Consider the following 26534-nt stretch of genomic DNA (forward strand, 5'->3'; position numbering starts at 1 on the left):
AATCCCATGTTACAATTTAGGCCACAATTTTTTATTATAGCATTTGACAAAACAAAACAAAAACCCCAACCAAACACAGCAGGTTGGATTTATATTCCTAAATGACTGTTGTTTCTAAAACCAGTTATTTGGACTATTTCTGAGGGATCAAGGTCATTAACAACTGTTTTCAGCAAGCTGGACACAGCTGAGTGAAGGACAGAAATCTCTCCTACTCGCCCTTAAACACATCTGCTTACTGTGCTCCACATCTTGTCTGGCAAAAGCACAGATGTTGTCCTCTGCTCTACTCAACTGAGCCAGAGTTACCACAGAGAAGAGAAGGATCTCTCTTAAAATGCAAGAAGCACTTCATTACTTTTAATAGCAAACTTCTTATTTTCATCAAGATGAAGTAAAAAATGTCATAATTGAAACTTAATGTTCTTTATAAGGACAGTAAAATTTATTTCTTAAACATTAGGAGATGTTAGTGCCTAGAGATGCTGTTACCTTGGTGCAGATGATCTTCATACTGTGCAGTCTGTCAAGTGACTCCTGAGGATTTCCTAGGTACTGAGGAAGTTCAGCATGCAAAATCCGCATGGAGAAAGGAACCATGGAACCTAGAAACACAATTAATTTTGTTAAGTGTGTTTGCTATAATGATCAGTTTGTGATTTGCCTATGTTAAAAAAGGTATGTCTCACTAGTTCTTATATCACAAAGACCATTTTGCCTTCAGATCTTTTTCTTCTACTGATGAAAACTGTGAAAGAGGAGAAAACAGGAAACTTCTTTTCGGCTACATCATGTGACATGTTTAAAACATCTTGAACACAAGTAAACCATAATCAAGATGGCAAGAAGAAGGTGCACCTAACTCAAATTTTCAAAACCAAGTTGTACTGGGAAGTATAATGTTTCATTTAAAATTTCTTCAAACCATTAAAATGAAGGATTAAAAAAATGAAGTTTACTTTAGTTGCAGCTACATTTTTACTTGCATTTAATAATTATGTATATTTCACACCCAACATAGAAGAAATAAGATGAAATTACTGGCCTTCAAAGTATGTCTCTGAAAGAGATTTAACCAGGGCATGGAAAACCTCTTGGCATACTTTTGTGTAACTTCTGGTTCATTTAAAACATCAAAGAATAGGGAATTTTAAGCAATATTTGAGGAGAAAAAGAAATTAATACTAGTTTATTCCTACCACTACTGTTGTTATTGTTATTATCGGTGTTATTATTAAATTATTATAATTATAATTAGTAGCAGTAGTGCCAATGACCTCATTGTCTATGCTTATGGGCATCCAGGCTGACTTCACAGGCAGTTTCAGGAGTTTATGCGAACCCAAATGTGTGCAACATCCTGCTTTCAGCTAACTGCATAATCCTGATACACAGACAACAGTACCAAACATAAACTAAACACCACCAGCGAAACCAAATCAGAGCTGGCATAATGGGGATATAGGCCTTACAAAATACCAAGCCACCACTGCCTTACGATTTAGCTTTTGTATTTTTCAGGTACTGTACTGCCTTAGTGTATAACTCTAAAATTCCATAGCCTGTCAGCTACTGTTCTCCCATTTGATTCAGACAAAACAATTCCTCTCTAGGCCTGAAACTCAAGAAGGACACCTTATTTTCTCAGGCCCCAGGAGATGTAAACAGTGAACTGGGGAGGGGGGGGCAAACTTGGAGTAAATGACTTCATTACCTGAAACTGTAATTGGAGAACTAACCCCTGATAATGGAAATGGACCAAACTTTGTCTGAAAAACTCACAACCATCGTCCATCTGGGGTTTAGCCCCTCAGAGGCCTCTGACTGCCCAAGGTGTACCTATTGAAGGCCTTCAATAAACACCCCCTTTTATTCTCTTAATTTTGTCTAGCCTCTGTTTCAGGTAACCATTCCAAGGCATAACCACACTTCTAATATTTTAATATGTACATTTGCTATACATATACTCTAAGGAGATTTCTCTCTCAAGTTACCTCTTGCCTCATCTTTTCTCAAAAACAGGACTCAGGAGCTTTCTAAATAGACTTTTGCACCTGTTCTTAACAGGCTTGTATGTCAAAGAGGTAAATGCTATACAAAATCAGTCACTGCCTCTAGACTTTCTTAAAGGTTGACAAAATTTTAATCACAAGACTCACTAATTATGACCTTCACAGTAAGCCACTTATGTCTACATAAATTCTCTTTGCTGATGCTAACTATTCCCGATGGCTTCCCCGACTGCTGAGTTCCTGTAATGGATGCACACCAGTTTCATGCATCATCATATGTGGAAAACCCTTTAAGCAAATAAAACCACCTTTGAAGTTCTATTAAGAGACATGCAGAAGTTGATTCAACTGGTCACAAAAGATGTGAAAAATTTTATGTATATATTCAGAATAGTGCCTAGCATGACAGAAGATACACAGTCAGTGTAGGCAGTGAACAACAACAAAAAGAAAGCTGAAAATAATTTAAGAGTAAATTCTGTGCCAAAATATGAGAGAAAAAGTGCTTTGCAGACATGCTGCAAACTGCATTGCAAACCTATGGAAGCAAATCTGAATTCCAGCTGGTTCTATCCCTACCACCAAGTTTTAGTAACTTCACAATCCAACAGTAATCCTGTCAGAAAAAGCAGTGCCTAAAACCAGCTAGTTTGGTGCTGCTCTTTTGGAGAAGGTAGTCTTAATTTACTGATGATGCACCTTCTGCTGCACTCAATGGGATTAAAAAAGGGGGAGAAAATTTTGTAAAAAACTGAAAAAAACTGAAGGTTTAGCAACATTTGATTACGGACTGTGTTGCAGCACTGTCAGTTCAGAACAAGTTTGTATGTTTACGTCCTCTTGTAAAATGCAACAAAAGGTAATTCAATAAACACTCATACAGAAAACTTGAATTAGTTTTCTTTGAATTAGTCAACACACAAATAGACAGGTATTTAATGGAGCACAGATGAAACATCTCACATTAGCAATTTGTAATAACCTTTACATAATGTTTTGTGATACAGTTTTTGAGAATTCTGTATTTTGTAAAGTATTGATCTTATGTATTGCTGAATGAAACCACTCTATCACAATCCCTGTGAAAGGAAAGAACAACCCACGACCAATGTACATCATCAGAAGTGGTGTCAGAGGATGTCAGAATGATGAATGACACTCCAGGCCAACTTAAACTCCATAAGAACCTGATTTATTTCCTATTACAACTAAATCCTCAGTTGTAACATGCATTCAGAACTGTATTATTTCAAAATGTACTGTAAGGATGTATTATTTCTCAACTGCTTAGTATTTCCTTCATAGCTTGTGACCAAAAAACATTCTACTGAGATCCTCAGTAGTACATCAACTGTGGTGACAGATTTCTCAAACAAAACCAGAAGAAAGCTGGCTCAGGGTGCAAGGCTAGTTACTGTAAAGAATTTTCAAACCAAAATTTGTATTACAAATTCTCACAGGACCACCTAAAACTTTAACATCTGTTTCTTTTCTTTCTTTTTGAAACTCATGACATAAACAGAAGAAATTTTACTGTAAACATCCAGCAAATCCATCCAATCAATGTCTGTTACTTATTGCTCATTTAGTAAGCTACTAACTTTATTTAAAATATCAGAAACACTAGCTCTTTCTGCCCTCTTCCTCAGAGTCCTTGTAATCCTTCTGAATAGCAGGATTTTTCTTTTTTTTTGGAGAAAGGACAAAACTGTATACACGCTCTCATACAAAGGTGACAGCTGGGGAAAGGAGAAAAGAAACGTCCTTTTACCACTGATAAGGCTTTCTTACCAGCCCATGTAAACAGTATTGTGTAATTTCAGGTCAAATCAGATGAGCAAATTGCTCATAAAAAAACTGCAGCACTTATTCAAGCCACTCAATCCAAATAAAGACCTTAAATATACTGCTTATAAACTCTTGAGATTTTTGGTTAAGTGCATTTTCCCAGATATGTTCCTGTCTACAACTAAACTTTTTAGTTAAATTATATGAGGTCTGGAAAATGTATCTAATTCAGTTCCTACAGTAAAAGACTGATTTTCTAGTTAAAAAAAGGCCATAAATTTACTTAGATTTGGTAAAGCTGTCAATGAGTACTACTTGTTTAAAGTGCTAATACAATTTACATACACTTCTCAAAAAGAAATACATGGCAGTAATAGAAAATAGAAGAGATCTGTTCACCAATGTAATTCTGTAACTGATTGACAGCTGTATTAGGGCTGACAAGAGGTGAGACTTAAAAAAGGCAAAAGAGATTTTCAGAAAACAGTGTGATTTTAATTTTACATTATCTGGTTTAACAAGAAAATTTGGAAGAAGTAAATGATGTCTGCTGATGACTTGAATAGATCAATAATAATAGTATTAGGAAGGTCTAAAAGGCAGGTTGTAGAGTTTGGAGCAGAAAATTTAATGAAAAAAGAGATTAGCAGGGAGAAAAAAAACTATACTTCCCTCAGTGAACACACTTATATTGGGGGGAAAAAAAGTACAATTGACTGCACTAACACTCAGCTGTAACAGAAATAATACAGGTGCTGGTTAGACTAAGGATTACATTATCTTGTTCGAAAAGTTTCACCTACTCACTTTGAGGCCACTTAAAGCATTCAGGGAAAGACATATTTCTTTATAACAGGTTTCTATTATGAGCAGGCATACATATCTATTCCTGTGGCATCCCACTAGGGACAAAAAAATTTTCTATAAACACTGAATTTATCATAGAATGTCTTTTGCAAAACTACTCAGAACCAAACCCATATACTCTATTACATTTCATTCAGTACTGCATTTAGCAGGGCAACATGTCAAGGAAGTATTTAAAACAATTAGCATATCCTGCAATTAAAATGTTTAGTTAAGAGCATGGGAGAATGGATTTTGCTCTCTACTTCATACTTCCAATTTCTACAGTAATGTCCTTAGACAGTAAAACTATGCCAGCTAAGCTTAGATAATTTCCACAGAAGGCAATACCCTACAATTACTGCTATATATCGAAATTTTATTTTTAATTTAAGCAGGTCTTATTCTAGCTTGGTATTTTACAGTTGACCTCTGTTGCTCCTCTTTGGGGGCTTCATAATAATATATAAAAAATACATAATGGAAAATGGTTTAATTTTAAGACGATTTTCTTAGCAATTACTTTTAAATTCTCTGGAGATTTTTCTTTCAAAGAATGTGATGTTTGATTGTCCCTTTCACATGAATTAATCTCATTCATATGTGTGTGTGTGTGTGTGTGTATATATATATATATACACGCACACATATATATATATATATATATATGTATTATCATCATACAAAAGGCAAAAGTAAAAAAAGATATGCTGGATGGAAAATGGATACACTGAAAGCATGGGAGCAGATGGAATAAAGAGCAAGATCAGGTAGAATTTTTTAAGACCACAGATTTCAATTTCTATTTCTTTATGAACAGCTGCACATTTTCATAACTGTCAAAACACAAACATCACCTCATGTCAATCAAATTCGAACTGCAGCTCTGATCTACAGCCCTTTTGGAGCAGAGAAGAATATGCCAATGACCAGCTATTTTATCCTTGAATTTTCTTGCTGCAAACAAGTAACCAGAAATGCTTTCTGATCTGCCTTCTACAGCTTGTTCAACAAATCTTAAATGCCCAAAAGCAACAGAAGAGCAGATTATCAGTTACTGAAAGGACAAAGCAGGATTTTATAACAGTAAAAAAACCCAAACCAAAGCAACAGAAACATTCATTCCTTCACTGTATTGAGCCTCTGAAAAATCTTTTGCTTTACACTTACATATACATAGAGAGATGTATATGCTTGCCTTTATATGCACAAACATACTTCTACCAAAATTTATAAGATTTTTAAGAGGGATAATGTAGTGAACTCCAAATCCTAGCTTCACTGACTAGAAATTAAAAGTACACTTAAAAATCCCAGTTCAACAGACTAATTTCCAAGGTTTTTTTTATTACCATCAATCCAGAGAGAGTGAAGATGAGATAGGAGACTAAATGTTTGTAGCCATTTAATGAAAATGTTTTGAAAATTTTATCTGAAATTACATGCTTGCATATACTTTACAATTTAACTGCACATGACCTAAGAACAGAAACTCTGAATCATGATCTGGTTTTAAAAAGTTTCAAAAATACTTCTTCAGTAATTTGGAGTAACTTGCATTGAAGAAAGGAAAACATAACAGAAAGAATGCAGAAAAACTACAAAAATTGCCCTGCCTCAAAGAGATCACCCTAAATCTTACCTATGGATAACGGTAATAAGGCAGAATTTAGAAATTAGTTACTTGCTCATAGTATTAAGAATTCCTGTGTAAAGCTGATACTGTTTTCAATGAGACTATGTAGGCTTGGGAAAGAAGAATGCATAATTAAGTATTTTAGCAGTATTCTACCCCATTAGGTTATACATACATTTCTTAAACTGGAACCACAACATTTGAGTGGTATATATTCAAGCTGTATTAGCTGATTTTACAGGTAGACAGTAGCTCTGAAGCAACACAACAGTGAATTTAAAGAGGCAGTGGAGAGGTACACAGTCATGACAACAAAATAATGGCTAACCAGTTCCACTAGAGATTTTAATATTTTTACTGCCAACATGAGCTTGAATGAGTAACTCTCCTGAACAACTGCCCAGACTCAATCAGTCTGACATGGAAGTGCTGACTTAAGGCAGTATTTGTGGTAACACATGAGAAAAAACCAGTACTACATGTAACAATATGGTGGAGTACTCTCTTTCTGCTTTCCTGCAAAATTCATTAACAAAGAGGAGCGCACTCTGAGACATAATTTCTTAGCCTGTGCATTTCTTCTCTTATCTTTATTTTTAAATGGTTTATTTCCTTTTCTTCTCTACCTACCACAATCTTTTATTATTAATCCTTTTATTATTATTAATCTTTTTTTCCCACACCACTTTACATTCTGCCACAGTTATCCCACTAACCAAATCTGAGGAAGGTGAAAAAAGGACGATTTATAGCATCATTAGACCCCATAAATTAAAAAAAAAAGGAAGCTTCAGCCAGCCTGCCTCCTAGTGGCATGGACAAGTAGAAGACAAAAAGGAAGACAGTAAACTCAAAATGGCCAAATGCCACTGCAGAGACATCACATAAAGGAGATAATTTTCCCAATCCAAGTCTGTCCTTATTTATGGCATAGGCTGACATTCAGAAACAGGACCAAGCTTCAGGCAGACGTTGCAACTGTCCTCTGCACTATACACAGCCCAGATTCCTGTAAAATGTGGGCATTAGAGAAATATTAAGTGTTCAATACTAAGTGGATAAGTGTTTTCATAGCTAACACAGTATCTCTGTAGACATAAAACAAGTTTCTCACCACAATTTTTGCTATTTTATAAGCTTACAAAATGTAGTAACAATTATTACAGTTCACCTTAGGCATCAGCACTGAAAACTTGTTAAACAACATGGGTTGGTATGACAGTTCCAGACCATGTATGACATGATTCCTTTAGAATGACTGGAATTTCAAAACTGAATAAAAGGAACAAATTAAGATCACTGCTTGAGTAACTAAGGACACATTAAAAATTAAATTACACACAATTTTTTTCTATCAATTTTTTCATGTATTTCTGATAAAAATTCTAAATACAGTGGATATTAGTAATGTCATAAAAGTATTAATAGTGAAAAATGCCAAAGCAGTTGTGATATCTAGACTCACACTATTTTATATATAGAGAAAAAATATATTATATATATACATATGAAATTTATGTTACTTTTTAAACAACCACTATCCACCCAGAAGTGCCATCCTATCACAGGACACACTAGTGGATCCTTAGTCACAACACTGCCACACTTTTGAAAACTTGTGTTGGTATTGAAATACCAAGAGGTCAAGGAAAGGAATACACTATGAAGGAAGTTTCTAGAACACAAACAACTAGATATTTAATGCCATGTTCCTAATTTAGGCCCTTCCCACCAGAGAACAGACGACTGATTTCATTTAGAAGAATACAGATGATGCTGCATCATCAGAAAGAAAATGAAAAGGGTAAAGGGAAAGAAATCCCACCCCATGTTACATAAGCTTCTGGTCAGAAGTTAAATTTTTACTTACCCATAGCTTATTTTTTCCCCCTTTGCAATACAAAATAAATAATTCACAAGTTTTGTAGCTTTAGAAGACTGATTTTGTTAAAATTAACTTTTCTGGAACTTACTGCTCTATTAACCAGAAATAAGACCAAATTACCTCATAAAAAATGAAATAGCATTTTAATGTTCCATTTTGATTGTTGGCTCTCACAGGTTTAGAAACACATAGGCATTACCAATGGAAATGCTGTCTCAGGTTAGGCAAACTATCACATGAGAGTTTATTATATATCACAAGGAACACAGACAAAAAATGGTATGAATAAAAGTGGGTCAGAGTGTGTAAATATAAAGTTAAAACCGTTAAAAAAAATTCCTAAAATCCACCTGTCATGAGAATGATGACAAAAATTCAGCCTTACATATCCCCGACAGAACAATGAAGATGTGCAGGAAGCAATCTGAAAGAGGGTTCCTGACCTAAAGACCTATCTATTATGAAAGAAAAACATATGTAAAAATATGACTTCTTTATGCAGACGAATTTCAAAGAACTAAATCTATAACTAAGGATTTCTAAGATTTTACTAGAAAATGGGAACAGTCTGTTCTTTGCTCCTTATCAATCAGCAATGATCTATGAGTGCCTTAACCAACCCCACTGGCCAACACAAGGATCCCAGCAGAATCAATGTCCTGAGAGGCTGCACTCCTGCAGGCAATGCAGATGACTGAACAAAATGCCCACAGAAACCAGGAAAGGAAGATTCCAGAAGGACTAGATCTTACAGCCATGATAAAGACAATATTGGGATCAATACATATCATGGCTGCAAATGCCACACAAAATACGAGGAAGAAATTGAAATTAGCAACGCTGCTGAAAGGGAAACAGCTTTAGGTGAGTTTCAGAGGATATTTAAGAGGACTATGTTGGCCATGTTAAGTGAAATTAATGGAAAAGCATCTTTCACTTTTTGTACGGTTACTTGTAACTTAAATTCTTTGAGATAGATTTCTCAGAGATTAATGGATGAAGGGCTACTCTCACTGCTTTAAGTTTCAAACTTCCCCTACTTCACGCACAAAACCCAGAAAACTTCCTAATGTACTATATTTATTATGAATATTTTGAATACAAAAAGTATTATCTGCATTACAATTAATGAGAACATTATTTATATATATACGCTCATTTCTTAAATTGACTTTTAAGTGCTTACTCCATTTATATACCATGAATCAAAATTAAAATGCTGAAATTAAGCTCTTTCTTTTAGGCTTATTACACCACAAAATGATACACAAAATTGCCGAATAGCAGTGGATTGTGTATTCATACTAATATATTTCAACCAAAATATAGGACTGATTTATCTGTATTTTATTATTTAAATTAGTTGGTTAACAATGCATGTACACTAAATTTCTTTATCCATAATCCAGCATAGCATAGTTTAAGGCTAGACAAAAAACAACTGCTTGTGTTCTCCTACATCTCTGGAAATGCTACTTCTCTCTCCTAAAAACTATGTGAGGAATGTTTAATAACTGTTCCCATGTTGGATATATATGAGATATCTACAATTAGCAGGTCAGCTCCATCCAACCCTGATCTTACTTTCCTCACAAATGATCAGATTATGGTCCCAGTTGATATGTTCAACTGTTAAAAATTAACTGAGGCATATAATTATGAAATAAACTATCTTCCCTAAGCTCACCTCTTTTTACCATCAATATCCTCATAACTTGAATGAAACAACCACAGTGGTTGAGTGACTGCTCCAAGATCCAAAGCTCAATCACAGGACAGGTGATTTCAACACCTGGACAGACTGCCCAGAACTGCTGCTCCCTGCATCATCTGTGGCATGAGCACTCAAGTACCTCAAATACTGACACGACCTGCAAGGATTTTTCTTAGGAAAAATAGCTTATTTTTAATATAGAAGAAGATGTGGAGACATACATATAGCCTGTGGAAGACAACTATTGCTATTGTGTGTGCAGCTGCCCTAAGAATATCAGATCCAAAAAGCCATCCAATGACCAGGACCTCTTTCACCCCTCCAACTGACACAACTCCTTCCCAGTGGATTGCCTGTGATTACCTGAAAGGCCATGAGTAGCATCAGAGGGAATTGTTCTAGGCAGTCCCCACTGGCCTTGCTGGCCTGCAACTGATCTTTTGCATCACTACACAAAGTAATCTGCAAAAAATTGTGACCTGTCTGACAACAACTTCCCTTCCTCAGAAACCTCAAAATGTTCTTTCTTTCTAGGTTACCCCATCACGGCTATCTCATGTCAAATGGACTGTAAGATTTCAGAGGGGCACTGTCCGTAACAACTGCTACTTACAAATGTCTTATTACACGCTGTGGCTCAAATACAAAAGCCAAAGAACATTAAGAACACTCGAGAGTGCACTTGCATCAGAGAGTTATTCTTTCCTAAATAACAGATATATAAAAAATAAAATTTCAAAATAGCCTGAACAAGACTAAAATTGCTCTTAAAAATAGCAATTTTTCAAACCCAGACTTCTGGAGAGCTAGAATATCTTGAGTAGTGGAACTATGTGGCTAACCTGTGGGCTCTTTGGAGCAGTGGGAAGTAGTGCATTTGTAACATGAGACAAACTGCTTAAAAAGAATTGAAGCTGGTGTTGTTTTTGTTCTTTTTAATAATGAGATACACAGTAAATCTCTGATTTTTACTTACTTTCAATTATTTAGCAAATAATACTACATTTAATCATGTTTCATTTAAGGAGAATTATTAAATTACTTCTAAATTTAGTTTTTTTTCCTTTAATCCTAGAAACCAAGAAATAACACCTGCAGTAGCATTTGGGTGTGTAAGTATTAAAAATAGCATAGTGATACTACCTGGATGAACTGAAGAGAAAAAAGCTTACAGAGTATGTTTCCACAAACTCTCTCATCATCTTTCAAGGCTGGTTTTGAGTGAAATGAACTATTTGAGTTTGGTAGTATTTATTATATTTATATTTACTTGTTAAAACATTATATTTACTTGTTAAAACATTGCTCTGTAGCAGCAGCACTGCCTACCTATATTGCTCTACCTGTTTTTACTTCTTATCACCATAATATGAGCAGTACTTTAATGTACAAATCAATCATGTTCTTCTGGGGAAAAAAAAGAAACCAAAACCAACCTAATCCATAGCTCTCCAATGCTTCAGCTTTAAACACCCCCTGAATCCAACCAGTATTTTATAATGACTGTTAAAAAGGGAATAAAAGAAAAGCATTTCATAAATCAAGTCTTTTACCTTTACGTCCAGGGTATACGTTAGGATAATATTCATAATAAAGATCAGGCTGGTCCAAATTTCCAAATGGTTCAAATTCCATTTCTGCATTTTGGAACAGATCCAGTTTCACCAGTAGTGCTAGTCTCACAAACCACAGCTAAAAATTGATACATATAAAAAAAGAGAAGGACAAGGTCTGTTATTAGCTTCTATCAAAAGCCACATCCAATACAATTTCAACTTTTCAACTTTTTCTGATAAAAGCTGAGTAAAGAGTTTCTCTGTTACTGAAAAAATCAGGATTTACACTTACCTGCTCTTTACACAGTACTTTTCATCAAATCATTAAAACAAAGCTCAGAGGACCGATGTTTAATTGTAGAGATAAACAAGATTGATTGAAGATTTTGAAGATGAAGTTTAAAAACTAGCCTGCCTCAAAACTGGAACATCTGTCTTTGAAATGAGTTAGCATGTACCAATTATCAATCCGGTATTTTAACTGCTTTTCCAACTTTATGGCATCCTTAAAATCTTTTGGTGAAAAACCATGAGCTTTAAAATCACTAGGGTTAAAAACATGAGTTCTCATCTGGTCACATCTGAATCACTTGCAATATTTTATTAATTGGGAATAATAAATGAACACATGAACACATTTCTAACATGTAGAAGCTTACTATGAAGTTCACAATCTAGATAGTTCCATGAACTTTAGCAGAATGAGTCTTCCAAAACAGCAAAACATATTCCATTTTACTAGTGTAAAAACCTTTAAAAAATAGAATCAAGATTGGATTTTCCTTAAAAAAGTAAGTTTGTTTTAAATGAAGGCCTACTTTACATAAGCAAACAGAAAAAAAGTCTTGCTAAAATACTTGAATAACCTCAGTTTCTATGTTACAATTAGGAAAAGGAGTTTAATCCTGTTAAAAAAATGCCAAAAAAATGAATATTGTTGATAAAAAAGTGACAAGAGCATATTTAAACATACCTGTAAAGAATCTGTTGTATGGCTAGCAGGCAATCCACTTTTTTTATAGCCTTGACCATGTGCAGTTAGAAGCCGCCCACACAAGTCAACTGCTGCCCTCCAGTTTTTACTGCTCTGGGAAGAAGAAAAGAATAAGTAGCAAAATCATCAAGTCCCTAAAATGCACAACTGCTGATTTTGCCTGCAGCAGCAACATGTACCCATCAGTAATAATGACAAGGTCAGGAGAGCTGGCTGGTGAGAAGCAGAATGTCATTTGTCAAAACTGCATGTCTAATTAGGCAAAAAGGGAAATCAAGTATTAACATCACCAGGCCACTAAAACAAAAGAATATACAATACCATATGGAATTGTAAACTTGAAGCTATATCAAGTTTGATTATATAAATGAATATATTATAATATTCACAACTTTGTTTTCTCCTAAAAAAGGAGAAAAAATCGCCAGCCAGGCATTATCAATAATATCGAAGGCACTCTACAGTCATAAAGTATTCAATGCCTATTCTCATCTCACTGACTTCAGTATCTCAGATTATAACCCCTAGTACAGTTCACTTAATGAAAATGAACTTTTAGCATTGTCCAGGATACAAAATTCCTATTAGTCAAAAACAAAGAACAAGGAAGAACACAATAACAACTGGCACATCTACAAAACACAAACATTTGAATATCCACTGAATTACTAATTTCAAAATACTCTTAATTTTTTTTTATTCATAGAACAAAGACATTCCTAGTTAGACAAATCTCACACTGTTAATCCGTTTTTTAACAGAAATATCCCAATAATATTTCTGCCTTGTATAGTCTGATGCAACAAACCAAAAACTTGAAACACAGACTAATGCTTCACAGGTTTAAACTGTTATACTTTTCTATTATACAGAGGAGTTTTTAAAGAGACATGTATCCAGCAGGTCATTGTAAAGTAAATATATGCTATTCTGCTATTCCTGAAAGTAATATTTTTTCCAAATAGTTTCTTAAGACATAAAAAAATGTAACTGTAATATAAAATAATGTTGTGTGATGAAATGTGAAGGAATAAAATACATTTGCATTGGTGCTTGCAGAGTCCAGATACTAATCTTGAACTAGTATTTTATTATTTTCTCTCCACTGTTTTAGAAATACAGCAAACAGTCACACTGAAAATCCAGCAGTAACAACGGAAGAGTTTTCCTATTTTCTGGCCTCCATTTTGCAGCCACAGGCTGCAAACAGGCCCCTACAGAGATCACCACACACACACACACAAACCACCTCATCTCCTCTCTGCATTGTCAGATGCCAGATGAAGTTGAATTTCACTGGAAATGTAAAAGTTGGCTGACAGCAAGACCATGAAACAGCATGGCACACTCTGAGCCATCTACTTTCATATGGAAGAGCGGGAATTGATAATGCATTATTATATCCTTCAACATCTACCTGTATCAACCTAGAAAAGCTGAAAGATACTGACATAGATTACCTGAAATTCATTCCTCTTCTGGAGAGACAAACTACATTCTTATTATCCTTAGAACAGGAGCAAACACAAAAACTAAAAAACTGCTAAACTAGAACTGCTCAACTTGTCCTCCCAAATGAGAGTTAGGATCAAAAAATATCATTTATGACCAACTCAGTTACTACAATCTTTTAAATTCTATTTCAGGCATGGACAAAAAATACTTTATCAAACAAGACAGGCAAGAGAAGCAAGTCTGATAATTATTGGGAAAACAGTCTTTGCTCGAAGATGAATATTTGAAATTATTTCAAAATGAGAGCTGCCTGCTGGTCATGAAGCCTAATTCTCTCTAGAAGCTTAATAGAAGACTGCTGGCAGTACAACTCTAATTTGACATTAACTGGACAAATTATTATCTTGGGCAAATTGTACCAGGCTTAAGAGTTGCCAGTCCACCAGAAATCTTTATCTGTTTCAAACATCCCTCAAAACTTTGCAGGTCACTGTTGTGCTTCCTATGGTCTACAGTCACACAGTTCTTAAAATCCAGGTTCCTTTCATCTAAATTTTGTTTGTAAGTTGTAAGTAGAGACCCAAAGCAAAGACACTACAGCTTCAGATACAGCATAAAAAATGCTGAAGAACGTTCTCAAAGATAAAAATAATTATTCTGTGATGATCAGGATATGGCTGTCCAGCTGTAATTCTGTGAAAACACTAATTTCTCTAAGAAAAATTACCGTCAGCCAAATACTATTGCTAAATAATTCACTAACACAGCGGCGGCCTGAAAGAAGAGAACTACTCTCCACACAATCTTAGTATCATCTTTCCACTCCCCCAAAAAGTATGGAGCTGCTGTTCTTCTGATGAAAGCCACCAACCAGCATGATTTCTGTACTTTTTAAACACTATTAGACTAGACGTTTATCGAGTGAAAAGATTTTTTTAAAAAATCCATATACCTAACAAAAATTAAAAATACAAACCATTTCAGTACCAACTGCTGTACATACACCAAAGCTAGGCCAAGCAGACCAGCCACCCAACAGACAATCCATCAGCCCTTGCAGAACTTCTCTGTTCTTCAAAAACACCCAGAAATCATGGGGGAGGTTCACATACAGACAGGGAAACTGCATAGTAAAGAGATTTCAAATACAATTCTTCTGTCGAGAAAAGAGAGGCACGCAGACTGCAAATCTACAGAAACTGTGTTCAATGATGAAAAGGAAACTCCTCTGATACACAAAGACAATTTATAACATCATTCAGTCTCTCAGGAAAACCACTGAAATTTTATCCAATAAATAGTTGCTTCTTAGTACAGAAATGCAACCTCTTCCCAAAAGCACACATTCACAGTTTGTACCACTACCACCTTCTCTCAAATCAGCTATAAAAATGTAGGAAATTGCTCACTGATTTCGAAACAAAAGAACAATCCCTTCCCCTATTTTAAGGACAATTTATAACTTATTAAAGTGAATATGTATGTTATACCACTGTATCCAGGTTTTATATATTTGAAAATATATGCAAAAGCACAATATTACTCATATGCAAAAGTAACAATATATGACTTTTATAAAATAGACTCAAAGGGAGTCATTAACTCGACATTGTAACACCATTAAAGTGATTAAAATGTCCTCCTCCACTAGCTATGACATGCTTCTCCTCTGTAAATTACATTGGTAGAGGATTTACACATCAGTTAAGAAAATGTAGCTAGTACCCCTTTTTTGGTCTAGCAGCTTGAGGGTATTATTCCATATTTAGAGAAAACATTACATATTTACAGTGGCAAGACACAGCAGTCTTTTTCAAAGTACGACAACTCTGAAAGACTGCATTTTTCTCTGGCTGCAGACACCTTACAACTGAAAACACCAGAAAGGCCTCGGTAAGCAAGACTGTACTATTTGTTCAAATGAGGGTAAAAAACCAGTCTAAAATATGGAATAACAAGAACTAACAAAATTGCAGCTTACACCTTGTATTTGCTGCTGTAAAACAAAGCAACACTGTGATGAGAAGATCTTGCTTACATTTATTTGCTTTAGAGTAAATCCATAATCCTATGCCAGACTGATAAAACTATTTGGAAACTGAAAACCCAGATTTTGTTTTCAGTTAAAAAATATAAAAACTTATCCAGTACAGATATATAACTCTATTCACAAATTATTATAGAATTATAGTGTAGAACTGCTTCAGCAGCCCCTTATCTCTTTAAAGCCCTAAAGTTGTAAAACTAATTCACCTTCACCACCTCCATATTGTTTTGCTACCAGTAGAGCATTTCCAATTCACTACTGCCCATCCCAGAGAAGAAACTGAAAATGTCAAAGAACAGCTGTTCAACAAACCATCTTTGGCTTACTGGCAAAAATCTCATTCAAACAACCTACTTGACCAAATTGATGCTGAACAATTTTGTTAACCAAGTTCAACAACTTGAGTTCAGTTGAAAAACTATTTTCAGGTGAAAAACTATTCATCTTAGACATGATGCTACTGTTGGTGATCTCATCAGAAAAGGTGCACCTTTGGAAGTTCAGCTTATCAACTTCTTGATAAATTTTGTTTTCGGACAATTAGCTGTACTTGAGGAAGCTTTTGCAGACTGCATTATGATCCTCCCAAAGGACATCAGTCTCCAACTTCCTTTGCTGCAAGCACTAACTGCATCTTACCCACAGAAGTGCTTTTATTTAAATGTTTTTTACTGGACTTTTACAGGAATGTGAGAAGGTACTACTTGAGAATGCACACTGGAAACAGTCCAATATAAGGTATTCCTCTGTAGCCCTGGTTAAAAGAGGTGGTATCTTCATTTGTAGATGTAACCTAGGAGGTGGTACTGTCAATATGTAAGGACCACATCACTGAACAGGGACCAGATGATTAACAATATCAGAACAATAGAAAAGGTAAAACACAAGGCAAGTAGTGTCATTTACAATGTAATGTGCTGAGTTCTGAGCAATGATAACAAAAAGATGTTAGCTTCAATTGGGAGAGAGTCTGAGAAGAGCTCCAAAGAGGATTATGAAGGCATCCAGGACAGGATGATTAGAAATTATTAGAGAAGGGTTATTTTTTCCTTTAAAAAGAAAATCTGAGAAGTGGAAGTGCCATGGCTGTCTGCTCATACAAAGTAGCAGGGAAGAAGAAGCAAATATTAAGGAAAAAAAAAATTACTTAAAAAGCAACATAAGACCAAAACACTTAAATGATTGTAAACAACTTTAGCTTTGATTAGAAGAAAGATTTTGAAGGAGGACTGATTGGAATGCCTTTGATTAACAACCAAAGGAATGAACTTCTGAAATAGCCTTTGAAAGTAGAAGCAGTATATTTGTATTTATTAGAACAGCCAAATAAGCTAACAGAATTAATCATATGGTAGAATAGAAAAGCTTCAGAATTACAGCTGAAGACCTGTGGTTTGAAAATTTGGTATACTGCTGAGCATATTTTTCCATCCACACAGCATTAAAAAAATAGCTAGATACTAATGAAGCAGTTTCCTCTGAAGTAGACAGGCTTAGAATACTGTTTTTATTTTTTCTTTTTTTTTTTTTTTTGACCCCATAACACAATGGAGTTTGCCCAAGATCATCTGAGAATTTTATCCTAACAAATTTTTTCATAACAGGACCAAACATTCAGTTCTGGTTTCAGCTGTCACTGGTGTCTTCCTAGAGCATGTGATAATTGTTGGGACTTTTAGATGGAAACTCATCTAAATTTAGCTTGTGATCAGAGACTGTACTATTAGGTCTCTATTGACTGTGAGTTCAGACAACAACTCACATGTAAACAACTAAATAACAGATATCAGTCTGAAGCTGAAATTTATCCTAATTCTAAGCATTTCTCTTCTGCACTGCAAATGCATTCAAAATACACTCTTCTAAGTTGCTGCAAGGGATTGAACTGAGTGACAAAAAATCTCATGTTCATGTGTAGTACAGAAGGATACCAAATTAACAGCGAAGGAAGAATCTTAACTGTATGGAAACTGCACAGCAATATTCCAAATATTCACTAGTTTTGAACTAGATCTTAAGATAAATATTGCCTGTAAGTTGTCCTTTGCATTGAAAGATTTATTTGCTGAACATATTTGGTCACAAATTCTCTCATAAACAAAGTGACTAGTAACAGAGTAGTTATTATATGTCATTCTGGCCTATTATGCATGTAAAAAGCATCATCTTTTTAGTTAATATCATCTAGCATAGGATTTTAATGTTTTAAAGTCTGAAATCCCTTTAACTTTAAAGACTCCAGTCAATCAGAAATAAATTTTCCACATTTAGACTTTAAGAAGAAATGCAATGTTTGCAAGGGAACAAAAAAAGACTAACCAATTCTCATCATAAAAAGAAACAAGTTCTACAAATGAAACTGAGAAAGTTATTTTGCATAGTCAAAACCAACTAACAGCTAATGACTGAAAGCCTAGAAAATCGAAGAACATTCTAACTTCTACCCAAATGGTTTCTATTTTATAAAAAACCCCACCATTCTAAATAAGGCAAGGTTTTCTTTAAAAAAATAAACCTGCAAGTAAGGTAAGTAACCATAAATACCCTAAGTAACAAAATATCCTACAGCTGCAGACTGCCTCCTAGCTTCACTGCCTTGGGCCTAAAAGCATTAACACAACTCTGATGCTTTAGAGCAGGCTCAAAGCAAAAACAGTATCAGCAGCACCAGCATTGTAATTTAAGGTACAAGATGGTCTGCACCATAGAAGAGCATCTTGCACAGACACCACTACCAGGCTAAATAGAAAGGTATTTCCCACACATCAAAAATTCTCTTCTGGAAGATGCCAAGTAAGTGTGAAAAAAAAAGCTTTTTCCTACTTTAGACACTGATGGGTACAAGACTTTTGCATAAGTTTTTTTTCGCCTCTCAAGTCAAGCAAAACATTGAGATAAACAGAAAAACATGTGTCTAGGGTGGAGATCACAATCTGTCTTTTCATGTTTAGTTTCTAAAATTTCCTCTTAATTCCTTTACCAGTGCTTGTCAAGACCTCCTAGACTATTCCTAACATGATAAAAAAGTAATCTCTTATGGAGCTTTACATGTAAAGTCACACTATTAAATTGAAGGATGTTAAATACCAAATACATCCTGTCCTGATAATTCCTCATTACTTTTTCTCAGTAATTTTTCATCCATTTTTTCAAAAATAAAGTAAATCCAAAACACCTTGTTACGTCATCAGATTAAAGAAGGCTCAGTCATGTATGCAATAGTAATGAATTCTGCACAGGAACACAATGGTTAAAGGAACAAGGCAAGGCTTACAAGGCTGCTAGACACAACTATTTTCAGAACAGAAATACTTACATTAATGAAAGGATTAAGATAAGCTTTCCTCTGGAAGTAATTTGCTTTAGTTTTCTGCACTGAAGTAAAAAATCAGGCAGCTGAAATTATCATACCAGTTTGGCTTGCCATTTACAACTTTTATGTGTTTTTGTAAAACACACAGGTGAAAACGTAAGTATATACACATGTAAACAAAAACATTATTAAAATCTGTTTTGCAACCATTTGTATTACATTAAAACTCACAATCACTTCAAATAATTTTTTGTAACTTACGTACATAAAAAAATGTTTATTATGTGATTTAAACCCAAATAATTAAACCCCAGTGTCATTCCCATTAAAGACTACTGTAGTTTGGCTAGTACTATTGAAGGGTCAGGAATAGACTAACACAGGTTTTTTCCCCAGTTTCTCCTCAGTCAGTAGCTCCCAATTATCTTGAGAGAAGCACAATATTAAATATATATTCTATGATGATTGTTACTTACAATTAGCTGTTTTAAGCCTACAAATGACTGCTCTACTGAGTTGGCATTTAAAACTTGTCTCTTCACTGCAGCCTGCTCCCCCAAGAAGCGAAGCATTAGGTCTTTCACTGCATCTCCCTTGGTGTTCATGGAACAGAAAAAGAAAACAGATAGCAAGACTATTTAAAACATTATTTCAGCAAAATAAAATGTAGAATTAAAACTGAGCAAAAGAGTTCTTTCCTCTAGAGAAATACAAATTTTCCAGTACATGTGTAATAAATATGTGTATATACAGCATTGGAATGAAAACTTCTACATGTACTCCACATAATTTGCTATATTTTTTCTTCCATGTATAGGTTTCAGTTAGCATTGACATATTCAGATTTATTTTCTTTTTATACTATTGTAATTCACAGATCTTACAAAATATTCCTCAAAGATCTTCTAAAAACCAGAAAGTTTCACAGGTTTTTGTAATGTACGTTAACATTGAAAGGTGCAATCTATTGATCAAAAATAAACATGCACACAGTAAGTCAGCCTTAAACATCCACAGAAAATAAACTTTGAGAGATCAAAAGCCAAAGTAAACAGCAACCCTTCAACAAGTGTTATAAATTTCAAAAGAACTAGCTGCAGGCATCAGTCAGAGAAACTGGGCTATCTGAGCTCAATAGCTGTTTGCCTAAAAAGAGAGTGAACCGCACATAATAACAGCAGAGCTTAGCAATGACAAACACAACTGACATTAAGTGTTTCAACTTTCTCCATGGACAGTGCTGGAAAATATATTTGTGTGTTCTGTCTAGCTTCTTAAGGAATGAGAGCTACTGTTTCACTACATGGAAATCTTTTACCTCTAATGATGTCACTTACCCTATGAATAAACAACAGATCTGCCTGACAGAAGAGTCCAAAGAATTAAGAAAAGACAGCATGTGCAAAATTACATAAACACAGAGGATTCTTTAAATCCCCCCAACAGTACTTTGGATCCAACAGTCCTTTGGTTAGGAAACAGTAAAAATGAATGTAATGAAACAAAGGACCATGACAGAAGACAGCAACTCATGGAAAAAAGGCATAACAGAAAGAGCTTAAAAAGCAGCACTCAGATTTGTTCTGATGCTTGGAGAACACTGCTACAGATAACCTTTACCATCTTTACCACAACCCAAGATAAGTTTAAAACACAACGTTTTTTAAATGATTGTCAAAAAGTAGCATGCAGCTGAAATAAAAGTCATTCAGTATTTTTCTTGGTGTGATTTATTGACATAAGACTTGTCTTACAATATACTTCCTGAGGAAGCAGGGCAAAAAATAAAGTCCCAAGCTTGTCAATACATATAATGTGAAATTTCAGTCCTTCCCTGAAGCACACTTAGAGTTCACTCACTGCAAATGCATTTTTCAACCAACTTACCTGTCCACTGCATGTAGCTTGGTTTAACATCTTGCATTAACATTCAGCATTAGCAAACTATTCATACCAAAGCTCTAATGACCCTTGTTGGAAGCTACTTTAACATTGAAAATATACCTCCTAAAATGTTCCAGTTGACATTTCAAGCACTCTACAATTACAGTTACAGTTAAATACACAATTTGCAATACTATGGAACAATGATACCAAACCAGGGGATGTCAAATTAGTCAAGGCATGCACTCGGGCCACTGAAAAGCAGTAACTGAAAGTGAGGAAAGTTTTCTAAACATAAAGCACTTCAGAATTTTTCCCTGTGGACATGTCTATGAAACTCTTATAAATTATAGACAATGAAGAAAGCATTAGGATTTCCTTTAATTCCATTGATGATTTTACATCACGTCTTTTGTAGAAATACATTGCATGGACATTGTCAAACACCTTCCCTTCAATTATGTACTAAAAGGTAGATCTGCATATTTGCACGTGCCCAGATTTAGAGACTGATCAGCAGAAACAAGCCTTTAATCCCTGACTGCGCTGAGGAAGGTGAGAGAGAACTATTGTAAAAAAGGAAGCTTGCAAAAAGGAGCCCATCATCCTTGGAGACTGCGGAAGGGATCACTCCATCTGTCTGACTAGCTGTCAGGAGAGAAAGAGTACACACTGGAATAACTCATCAAGGTCTAAGGGATATTTTGGGTACAACTGGAGGAGGAATAGCTTCTTGTTACAATGTTTTCTTTCACGCTAATTATTTGGCTCTGTGATAACAAACTAATGTTTTAAGATAAAGCAAACCCAAGAAGCAGCAGCAGTGTGGCATGGTATTTATTGCTTGGTATTTACTGCTTGTGACAGAAACCCGAGATTTTTCAGATAATTAATTATAAGTCTGGACGTGATTCACTCCAGAAACTCTTCTGATAGCTTCTGCAGATTGGGAAGTTACTGCAGAGTGCTCTCTACTTGTATTTGACTATTGACTGATGGTCTTTGTTATGCATAATTAAGGATTAAAGCATCCAAACTCTCAACACCATCTATCTACACAACAATTCTATTATCCAGAGGCATAGATACCAGAGAGTAGGATTAACCTGTTTCAAGAAAAAAAACCAAAACATCATGATAGTAAGCTTGGCTGAGCAGCCAGGATAACTACTTCATGAGAAATCTTAAATACATGTGGGTAAAATTTCCCAAATTCTGAAAAAATGCTTTATGCCTTCTCACCTGTTAAGAAACTGATAGATGACAGAAAATTACTTTTCACTACTATGTTGTTTGCTTTGTGATCTCCTCTAGTCTTTTAATTTTGGGGTTATCCCTTGCCAGCAGCTTGCTGCAGCACTCAATCTTTCTTAGAGGTTGTACCTTTCCATCACTTGAGGAAGATAGAAATGATGCCATTTCAGCCAATGTTAACATTATTGAGACCTCTGTGAACATGAGTGAAATAATTTCCCACTCAATCACAACAGGGAATTCCAGAAACAAAGCTGTCTGCTTAGACTCTGCAGCACAGCTTAGAGGGTGTGTATATATTCCAAATGTGACTATTATCTTACTAACTCAGAGGATCAGAAATAAAGTACTTAAAAATACAAACAGCTTTGGCTTCTATGGAAGCTGTCAACACTGGTTTTCAATGCAGCAAACAAATGTTACTGTGAATAAATGAGATCTGGTCTTAGCCTCCTCCTACAGGGCAGCAGTGACACTGCATTTTCTAATTAGGGTTGAAGTAATACACACAAAGTGACCATCAGCAACAATATGAAATACTATGATATACAGATTATCGGACAGATCTACAGTATTTCTAAAATATAATCCCAGAGGAAGATACAGTAGTAGACTCTTACCTGGATATTATCGAATTTCAACCCAGGCATGGTGAGATTCTCCTTGTCTATGAACACAGTGCTGTACTGTTGTGTGGCAACTGAAATGAGAACATTTCTTGTCTCCTCACTGGGAATCCAAGCATCATTTCTTCTATCCAGTTCGCTCATATTTAAGGCTGTGGCAAACGGGTCATCACTTCCAGCAAACACAGCTTGGATTTGTGAGAATGGCTTGGGGGATTGACTTATTTCTAGAGATGATGGGGGACCACCTGCTTCAGGTCTCCCATTTTGCACAGGGAAAGCAGGGTTGGATGAAGAACCACCTCCGCCATTAGAAAGAGAGGACATCTGTTCTGGAACTGAAGAGCTTGCATTGGGATTACTAACAGAAATAAAATTGGATGTTGTAAATGAATCAAAAAAATCAGAAGCTAAAGTATTAGTGTTAACAGTGTCACCAAAGAACTTGCTTAGACTGGGACTTGGTTGAACCACCTGTGGATTATACTTCACTGGAGTCTCTATTATACTACTAAAACTGGGAGATTTCACCATCTGAGGCTCAAAACCATCAGGTAGGAACAACTGTGGCTGGGAGCTAGCATTGTTTGCTTGGCTGAAGATGGTGCACACAGGAATGGGCTCAGCCTCAGACGATGGTTTGGTAGTACTGGGTGACAGCATCTGGTCCTCAGGTGTGCTCTCATCAACGTTATTTGGTTTGGTTTCAACAGGAACATTGTTTCCCAGCTTTGGTTCCTCCTTCACTGCTTCCTGAATTGAGTCTTCCTTTAAAGATGCCTGATCATCTGTTCCAATCTCAGAAATGTCTTTTGGAGTTTCTTCATGTTCAGTTTCACTCTCATTACTTAAAAACTCTTCTTTATCCACGTCTGTCTGTGTTTTTTGATTATCTTTAGCTTCCATTTGGTCTACTATCTCCTGAAGACAACCAAGTTCACCTGTGTCATCTTCACTATTGTTTGGGGAATCTGAAATAATGACACTCTCCATCATTTGCTCATTAAGTTTATCTACAAAATTATTTGAGTCCTCTGATACAGTTTCATTCCCTTCAGACTCAAATTCATCTCCACCAAGGTCAATGGTTTCCTCATGAAAGAGAATTTCTTCCTGAGTTTTCTGCTGAACTAGGTCTCTGCTGTCATCTTCAGCTGAGGCGCTCTTTGCATCCTTAGCATTGCTTTCATTATTCTCCATAGTAACTGAAAAAGGAGAAGCCCCCACCAAAACAAGAATTAGTTTTATTGTTTGTATACTGCTCAGGTGTCATAGCAAAACTCCTAAGCACCATACAAAAGTAAAATACCATATTATTTCAGTAAATATACAATAGTAAAATTCTTCCTTTAAAAAATAGTGATTTCACTATTTCACATCTTCCCTTTAACATTTTTCATTTAATGTCTAATCATAGAATCAATTCTGAAAGTATTTTCTCTTTATCTTTTCTACACGTCGTAAAACTATTGAGATTGAAAACCAAACGCCTCCCACTAAACACACATGAAACAGTATCATAGAACGGTATCAGAGAATGGTTTGGTTCGGAAGACCTTACACGATCATCTGATTCCAAACCCCCCACCATGCGCAGGGACACCTTCCACTGGACCAGACTGCTCAGAGCCCCATCCAAGCTGCCCTTACACTCCTCCAGGTTTAGGACCTCCCCAACATCCCCGGACAACCGGCTCTAGCGACTCAACATTTGCTTTCCGGGTCGCGAGGACGCGCTAGCTGCGGTTTCAGCAAAGCGCAGCGCTGGCTCCCGGCTGTCAGCAGGGCAGCTGCCGAGCGCGGCCGGGCTCAGCGGGGGCAGCGCTGGGCACGGGCAGCGCCGCTGCGAGCCCCGCAGCCCCGGCCCGGACAGCCCCCGGGGGTGGGCCCGGCCGCCTCCAGGCACAGCTCCAGTGAGCACCCGCCCACCCGAACGACCCTCAGGCCGCGCGACCCCTCCGCTCGGTTCCCGTCTCTCCTTTCCCATCCCGCTCCGTTCCCTCCCCTCCCGTCCCGTCCCGTCCCCGTCACCTCCGCGCCGCCGCTGCGCCCGGCGCCGCTGCCCCCGCACTGCGCCTGCGCTCGGGCCGGGCCGGGCGGGGCTGCGCGCGCGCAGCTCCCGGAAGCGGCCGGCGACGGGCCCCGCCGAGGGTCAGAAAGCATCGGAAGCGACGGCGGCTGCCTGGCTGGGCTGGGGGGGTCGCGATGGAGGACGATGCGCCGGTGATTTACGGGCTGGAGTTCCAGGTGAGCGAGAGCGGAGGCCAAGGAAAGGTCGGCAGGTGCCGGTCCTGCCTTCGAAAAGGCGCTGGCCGCGGGGTCGGGTGTGTGTAGTGGGGCAGAGGAGAGCCCGCCCGGGGGAGACCGGCGTCCTCCCTCCTCCCCAAGCCTGGACCGGGGCACCGCGGGCAGCGCCGGGTTGTGGTGGCTTTTGGCAGCCGCGCTCGGGCGTTTAAGGGTGGGTGCCCGGCCAGCGGCCGGGAGTCGTTCCCCACCGCAATCGCGCTGTTTGCAGGGCGGGAGCGGGGCCCGGCAGGCTCCTTCTGCCCGCGGTGCCCGGGGGGCTCCTGCCCGGGAGCTCCTGCCCGGGCACCGCTCCCGGCTCCGCGCTGGAAAAGGCTTTGGCTGGCGCTGCAGTGGTACCAAAGTACTGCCAAATAAATAATTGATTCTGCCTTGTCAGAAAAAAAAAAAAATTCCTTTTCTGAGGAGAGAGCATGAAACTGTTTCCAGTAAGTTACGAATTTTAGTTGGTTGTACCCTGCCATAAATCTACGTGAACTTTGTGGGATCTCCCTGTAAAGTCTCTGTCAGCAGTGCAGAGACTTTGTCCCATGCGACAAATCTGTCCATCACATCACTATTTTATGGCTGTAAAGAAATGGAACTGTCCAACTCAGAAACTTAGTGATCCTCTTGTTAGACGAGCACAGGTGTTGTGTTTAATGAGGTTTCTGTAAGTTCTGGGAAAGCAGAGTGAGAGGGACCCTAATTCATTCCTCCTCCGCCTAAGGGCTTTACGCAGCTGTGATGTGTTGCGGCTGGCTCACCATCACTAGCCATTATAGCAGTAATGCCTGCAGAAGAAAACCAGCACCTCCTAACAAAGCACTTCATTCTGCTGTAGATGTAGCAATAGAAATATCTTCATGGGGCAGGTTTTTTTGGCTTTTGGCACTTTCGCTAAGGATTCGTGTAAAGTAATGTACAAAGGTTCTTTGTAACAAATGACCTGAATGCCGAGTGTGTTCTGTAGTCCTGACCATACCAATAGATTTCATTAACAAATTTGGATCTCTTCTCTGGGAGCTGCTACATAATGTTCACCTGCACTAAATGTTGAATCTACTCAAACCTGATGAAGTTTTATAGTGTGCTGTTTTGTATGATAGTATTTTCTGATTGGCTTGAGATAACTGTAACTTGGACTTCAAAATTAATGAAACTTATACTTCAATCTTTTTTGCAGAAGAGAATATATATCCTGTACTTAATAATATTCATAGTTCATTCCTGGTAAGTCA

The 26534-nt window shown here is 36.9% G+C and overlaps 2 protein-coding genes across 4 annotated transcripts in view; one reads left to right on the plus strand and one right to left on the minus strand.

The window, feature by feature from the left end:
• The window catches only part of TRAPPC12 (trafficking protein particle complex subunit 12), a 50437-nt gene extending 25364 nt beyond the window's left edge, over positions 1-25073 (minus strand). Inside the window, exons 1-6 of one of the 2 annotated variants that reach the window (XM_059467742.1) lie at positions 25042-25073; positions 23005-24215; positions 19723-19839; positions 12411-12524; positions 11435-11573; positions 493-605 (exon numbers count right to left, since the gene is read on the minus strand). In XM_059467742.1, the coding sequence (XP_059323725.1) occupies positions 493-605; positions 11435-11573; positions 12411-12524; positions 19723-19839; positions 23005-24210 (1689 nt within the window). In that variant the 5' untranslated portion in view covers positions 24211-24215; positions 25042-25073. Of the gene's footprint in view, positions 1-492; positions 606-11434; positions 11574-12410; positions 12525-19722; positions 19840-23004; positions 24216-24719; positions 24741-25041 lie in introns of those variants that run through there. The other variant, XM_059467743.1, reaches the window with a different exon arrangement.
• An 85-nt stretch (positions 25074-25158) lies between these two features.
• Positions 25159-26534, plus strand: part of EIPR1 (EARP complex and GARP complex interacting protein 1) — a 71375-nt gene continuing 69999 nt past the window's right edge. Inside the window, exon 1 of one of the 2 annotated variants that reach the window (XM_059467744.1) lies at positions 25159-25257. In XM_059467744.1, coding sequence (XP_059323727.1) covers positions 25216-25257 — 42 coding nt within the window. In that variant the 5' untranslated portion in view covers positions 25159-25215. The remainder of the gene's footprint in view (positions 25258-26534) is intronic. The other variant, XM_059467745.1, reaches the window with a different exon arrangement.

This window comes from Ammospiza nelsoni, chromosome 3, assembly GCF_027579445.1.
Source record: "Ammospiza nelsoni isolate bAmmNel1 chromosome 3, bAmmNel1.pri, whole genome shotgun sequence".
In the NCBI taxonomy this organism is placed as follows: Eukaryota; Metazoa; Chordata; class Aves; order Passeriformes; family Passerellidae; genus Ammospiza; species Ammospiza nelsoni.